Here is a 5994-nt window from a genome sequence, read left to right as displayed (position 1 = left end):
CGCCGCTGACGTCGGTGCTTCGGTGGTGCCTCGACGGGCTTGTCCTAAATTGGATCTTGAGTGCCATCGTCGTCCTTCTTTTCGGGCGTATCCACCATGTACACGTCGTATGTAGAAGTGGTCGTCCAACACCCAGTGATGGGCTGGCCCTGGCCTGGTTCGTCTCCGGCATCGTCGTCCATACCGTCGATGTCTTCAGAGGTGTAATCTACCATGTTGGTTAGGTCCTTGACAGTGGCTACTAAGTGGGTGGTGGGTGGGGCGTAAAATTCCCCGCTCTAAGCCCCTAGTTCAGACCGGGCGTAGTTCGGAAGTGACTCTTCTGTGATGGAAAGAGATCGCATTAAGTCCAACGCCTCATTTAGGAGCGAAAGCTGGATGGGTGACTGAGGATCTGCAGAGTTGGGTCCGGTAATAGCCACTTGACCAAGCTCAGTGGACGTAGACCTCAAGAGTTCGGAGTGGCCATCCAGAGATGAGTCCGGCTTCCCGATATCGGGAAGAGTTTTGTTTGAGTCCGGGCTTGCTGACAGCGTGATCACCTCTGGGTCTCCGGCAAGAAGCTCCGCAACGGGAGAGAGTCCGGTGGGGCTTGATCTCCCGTCTTCGGACAGAGTGGTTCGTTCTGGATCTAAGGCCAGAGCAGGTATGAGAGTCGATCCTTGAGTGGAATCTGATGGTGGATCCGCCGAGTTTCCTTCATGTAGATGAGGATCGGCGGCCGAGGCCGAGAACCCTTCGAAGATCAAGTCTCCTCGGATATCGGCGATGTACTTCAAACCCCCAAACCTGATCTGGTGACCAGGGGCGTAGCTGTTGATCTGCTCAAGGTGACCAGTTGAATTGGCATGCAGAGCGAAGCCGCCAAACACAAAGAGTTGGCCAGGGAGAAAAGTCTCCCCGAAAATAGCGTCATCGCCGATGATGAGTCGAGCCATCGATCCTTCTTTCGACGACATAGTGGAACTCTCAATGAAAGCACCAATGTCGGCGTCAAAACCGGCCGATCTCGGGTAGGGGGTCCCGAACTATGCGTCTGAGGATCGAGGGTAACAAGGGACAAGTGGGACACAGTGTTTACCTAGGTTCGGGCCCTCTTAAAGGAGGTAAAACCCTACTTCATGCTTGATTATATTCGATGAGTATAGGGGTTACAAGAGTTGATCTACCTCGAGATCGTAATGGCTAAACCCTAGCTGCCTAGCCTATGGGAATTATGATAGCCTCTACGGACTAAACCCTCCGGTTTATATAACACTAGAGGGACCTAGGGTTACACAGAGTCGGTTTGTAAAAGAAGGAAATAACATATTTGGACACCAAGCTTGCCTTCCATGCATATGGTAGTCCTACCCGGATACGGCAGAAAAGCCCTCTGATTTTTATCTTCACGGCCCATCAGTCCGGCCCATATCCCATAGTCCGGACGCCCGAGGACCCCCTAATCCAGGACTCCCTCAATGACCTCAAGAACAAAAGTAACTACTCACAAATGATAATCATGCTCAAGATCAGAGGGGTATTAAATAGCATAATTGATATGAACATATAATCTTCCACCAAATAAACCATATAGTAATCAACTACAAGATGTAATCAACACTATTAGTCACCCACATGTACAAATCTGAGGTTCCGGTACAAAGATTGAACACAAGAGATGAACTAGGGTTTGAGAGGAGATGTTGTTGGGTCTTAGCGGAGATGGTGCTGTTGAATATGTTGATGGAGATGGCCCTCCCAAAGATGAGAGGGTTGTTGGTGATGACGATGATGATGATTTCCCCCCTCCGGGAGGGAAGTTCCCCCGACGGAATCGCTTCGCCGGAGGACAAAAGTCCTCCTGCCCAAGTTCCGCCTCGAGACGGCGACGCTTCTTCCCGAAAGTAGTCTCCTTATTTTTTTTCTAGGTCAAAATGAACTATATATCAGAAGATGGGCATAGAAGGTGGACCGAGGAGGGCACAACCCACCAGGGCGCGCCCTGGTGTCTTGTGCCCACCAGGGTGGCCCCTTCCGGTAGTTATTTGCTCTAGTATTTTTCATATGTTCCCAAATAATTCTCCGTAAATTTTCAGCTCATTTGGAGATGTGCATACTAGGTAACTCTGACGTAGCTTTTTCATGTCCAGAATTTCAGCTACCAGCATTCTCCCTCTATGAGTAAACCTGGCATATTATGAGAGAAAAGATATTAGAATTACTCCATAAAGCATTATTATGTAAAAAACACTCGTTCAACATTTTAAATACTCGTTCGACATTTTCAAAATACTTGTTCAACAGTTGTTAAATGCTTGATTAACATTTTTGTATACACGATTAATATTTTTATAAACATGATTACGAAATTTCATCATTTTTTAGTACATGGTCAACATTTTTTGTATACACATTCAATATTTTGAAAGCATGATTAACATTTTAAAAATATATTATGTGAATTAAAGTTTTTTAATATATATCTTTAGAATATTTAAATGTGTAAATAGTACTAAAAAGGAATTAAAAAACGAAATAAAAACATGAAAAACAGAAAGAAAGGAGGCAATAGTACTAAAAAGAGGAGGCAGCGAACTGGGCCGGCTCATATCCTCGTGCGCTGCAGCGAGGAGCCCAAAGCCCCTAAGCCACCCGTGGGTCGGATTCGTAGATATAGGATTTTCGCCAGTTTTATTACGCCCTTCCCCTTCATAGCCTCCTCGCACCGCCCTCCTGGCCGTCCCCCGCCCCAAAAAACGCTCCGGCCGCCAGATCGCCGCTGATGGCTTCTGGATCCACTTCTTCCGGCTCTGGGAGGAGGGGGCTGGTGTCTTGCGCGCACAGCCTCAAATGCCGCGTCGAGGATGCGCCTCTGCCTCTTTACCCCGACCTCGAAAAGGCCATCTACGAGCTCATCGTTGGCTTCTACGACCAGGCGTTCAACCGGCTGCCCTGCGACAGGATTCCGGGCCTCCGCGACCTGCTCACCACCGCCGGCACCTGCCTCGGCCTCCTCGACCCCGTCTCCAACATCATCCTCAACACCCTCGCCCTCCTCCCCGAAGGCGCCGCCGCCGCAGCTTCCACCGCTCCACCCGCCACAAAGAAGTCCAAAAGACTAGTGCGCAAGGCCTGGGCCTGGCACGACATTGCAAACAGGTCCTACAACAGTCTCCTGGCCTTCCTCATGGCGTACTTCGGATGTCTCTGCACCAAGGAACAGGCCGCCCGCTACATCTACTGGGCGGGCGCCAATCTCAGCCTCGCCGTCATGCTCGTCGAATACGATCTCTACTATAGGGTGGAGGATACACTGGACCCTGAATCCGGCAGGACGCAGGCCGCCCTCGAGTGGGCGGCCACCATCGCAGGTCACCCTTCCCCCACCGTTTTGACTAAGCTCATGTCATCCCAGCTCAAAGACGACGACTTTCACCTTCTGGAGAAGCAACTCTTTTCAGCAGCAGATACCCCTCTCAAGGCTGATGATGTCGGAGAAATCGACAGCATATTGCGCATGATGATGAGCCCGCCCTGTGTTGCCAGCGTAAGCCATACCACAAAAGGGCTGGTTGTCCATGTTCGTCAGAACCTCGACACCGTGTGGTCGACCACCCCCTCCGCTACAGAGGACACCAGGACCACCTCCACCTCTCTCTGCTGGGACGGAAAACCCATCTCGTCGCTGCAGTGCGGACTGCCTGACAAGCTAGAACGTTGCCTGGAAAGAGCAGCTGGCCTGGAACAATATTTGGAGAACCTGTGCAGCAGTGACACCTGCGATTACCTGCAGACTCTCAAGATGCACCTCCACGGTATGATTCATATCTGGTGCGTCAAGGTGCTCAAGCTGCTGCCCAAACCATCCGGCTCGCTCATGCGCGCCTTCCTCATGGCCGGCCACTGCTACGGCTCCATGGACCCTGTCTCCAACATCATCGTCAACTCCATTTGGTACAACAGCCACGGCTGCCCTCTCCCAGAGTCTGAACGCAGCAAGATTGAGCAATACAATGACATCCTGGACCCCCTATCTCTGCTCCGCACACAGGTTCACTCCCTCAAGGGCCTTGTGGAACTCGCCAAATTCGCCATCCTGGACACAGCACACGGCGGGTTCTCAACAGAGGGTTGTGCTCTGGAGTTGCTCTGCAGTGCAGGATGCGACGTTTTTGACAGGTTTCCATCATCGGCAGGGATGTTTAAAGAGAAGAAGCTCTTCCATGAAGTTGCCAAGGCCGCTGGACACCCTCTACCGCTTCAGCTGGGTGAACTGCACGAGATGCTGATGGTAGCACCCGAGGGACAAGCGCTGCTCTCCTTGACGTCCGAGGCTCAAATTCAATGTAGTGTGTTGCGCATCGAGGACATGACAAATCATATAAGCCGCATGTGGCGCGGTTGGGTGGCTGCTAAAACTGGTGGCGTTGTGCAAGCTCCTAAACTTTTTCCAAAGTCTTTGATGTTCGTGTCAAGCATGAGATCAAAGTATGAGGAGCGGAGGAGTTGGTTCCGCTCAAAGATTGAACAGGTGCTGAAGGATTACACGACCCAGCATTTTTGGGTAGGTATCCTTCTCTGTTACGTACATTTGCTTTAATTACCTTCATTTGGCCTGCTCTCTTACTCGACTTGCTTGCTTGTTGTAGGAGCAGCAGTATAAACTTGATATTATCTGTGGCGTGGAGGCAATCAACAAAGGCCGCCCCCCCTTGGGTGAGATGTGCTACCGCGTGAACTTCACTGCTACTTCCCATTTGGAGCGTGAGAGGAGGCTATTCTTCGCTGAGTTTTTGTTCTCAGGTGGGCCAAGGCCAGAGACCTGCTGCCCTCTACCCTATGACTATGCGGGTAAGCCCCCACTAGTTTCTCTGCGGCACAGCTGATTGACTTCTTATTATCGTGTGTTGTAGTAGTCTCACTCAACCATGCATGGTCGGGTTTTGTTTTGTTGATAGGCCGTTGCTACTATGGTGAGCAAACCGCGAGGAAAATTGTGTATCCTGATGACGCCAAATACATCCCGCATGATATCACCCATCCTGGAACCCGCCGTGTGGATGACATGCTAGAGATGGACGTCGTCCACTTCAGTTCCGAGATGGACGTGGAGCTCGCAGAGAAACTCAACAAGATGCATGCCAATTGAAGAGTGAGTCTGAGTGAATCTTCTGTCGCAGCGGTCGTGCGTGTGATGCTATCAGCTGTGAAGTGAGACCATAGTACTATATATGCTTCCTGCTGTGTGTTATGATGTCCTAATTAATGCGCATTCTGCTATGTATTATCTAGACTGGATGACATTCTTCATTATCTATACTGGAGTAGTACTGTTATGCATGTGTGTGTGCCTAGTTTGCTTGCTTGGCCTTGTGTGTAAATCAGGCTGCTATGGTTGTGATGAACTGTGATCTATGTTGTCCAGAAAACATCATAGGTCATTTTAAATTACTTGACACTCTTGCAGATTGCCCTGGCTAGCTAGTTTAAATTTCGTACAGGGAATTTTTGAAAAGAAAAGAGATGGACCAAAATGTATCACACGGCAACTGCACATGCACGTTTTAGTCAGCTACTGTAGTTCCAGTTGCAGCGCATGCTAGTGAGTGAACCGATCGAGAGCAGGTAGCTCGCTTTTAAGTGTGTTGATTCCAAAAGCAATCATGGTAACTGTGCATGAAACTCGCTAACCATAATGTATGACGGTATGAGTGGAAGATGAGTCACTGGCCTGAAGAAATCAAGGCTAGCTGATTCCCTAAACTAAAACAGTACATGCAGCATGTTCAATCATGTGGAACTATAGTGATCTAAATGCTCTTATATTTTTTTATTTACTAGGGGAGTATACATAAGATAAAGAATGGTCTAATAAAACGCTACAGCGTGTTTCAACCAGTCAGTAGGCTACTCGTGGTTCCAATGGCAGCAACACACGAGCATTGTGCTACTATTCAAGGGGGAAAAGAAACTCATGATTAGAGTGATCAATCTATCAAAAGTCGGATCACA

The 5994-nt window shown here is 49.4% G+C and overlaps 1 protein-coding gene across 1 annotated transcript; it reads left to right on the top strand.

Moving 5' to 3' along the window:
* Positions 1–2713: 2713 nt before the first annotated feature.
* LOC119327540 lies at positions 2714–5318 on the top strand. The gene is made up of 3 exons (XM_037600635.1): positions 2714–4546; positions 4632–4833; positions 4941–5318. The coding sequence occupies exons 1-3, from the start codon at positions 2765–2767 to the stop codon at positions 5129–5131; spliced, it is 2175 nt and encodes a 724-aa protein (XP_037456532.1). The 5' UTR covers positions 2714–2764; the 3' UTR covers positions 5132–5318.
* Positions 5319–5994: the final 676 nt, after the last annotated feature.

Source organism: Triticum dicoccoides, chromosome 7A, assembly GCF_002162155.2.
Source record: "Triticum dicoccoides isolate Atlit2015 ecotype Zavitan chromosome 7A, WEW_v2.0, whole genome shotgun sequence".
Taxonomy (NCBI): Eukaryota; Viridiplantae; Streptophyta; class Magnoliopsida; order Poales; family Poaceae; genus Triticum; species Triticum dicoccoides.
This window is presented reverse-complemented; position numbering and strand designations above follow the sequence as displayed.

What these genes read in the sequence shown, in the direction of transcription:
- LOC119327540 (XM_037600635.1), top strand. Translation starts at nt 2,765, where the DNA reads ATGGCTTCTGGATCCACTTCTTCCGGCTCTGGGAGGAGGGGGCTGGTG. An exon ending in ACACGACCCAGCATTTTTGG is followed by an intron (nt 4,547 to 4,631) that starts GTAGGTATCCTT and finishes TGCTTGTTGTAG; the next exon opens with GAGCAGCAGTATAAACTTGA. An exon ending in TCTACCCTATGACTATGCGG is followed by an intron (nt 4,834 to 4,940) that starts GTAAGCCCCCAC and finishes TTTTGTTGATAG; the next exon opens with GCCGTTGCTACTATGGTGAG.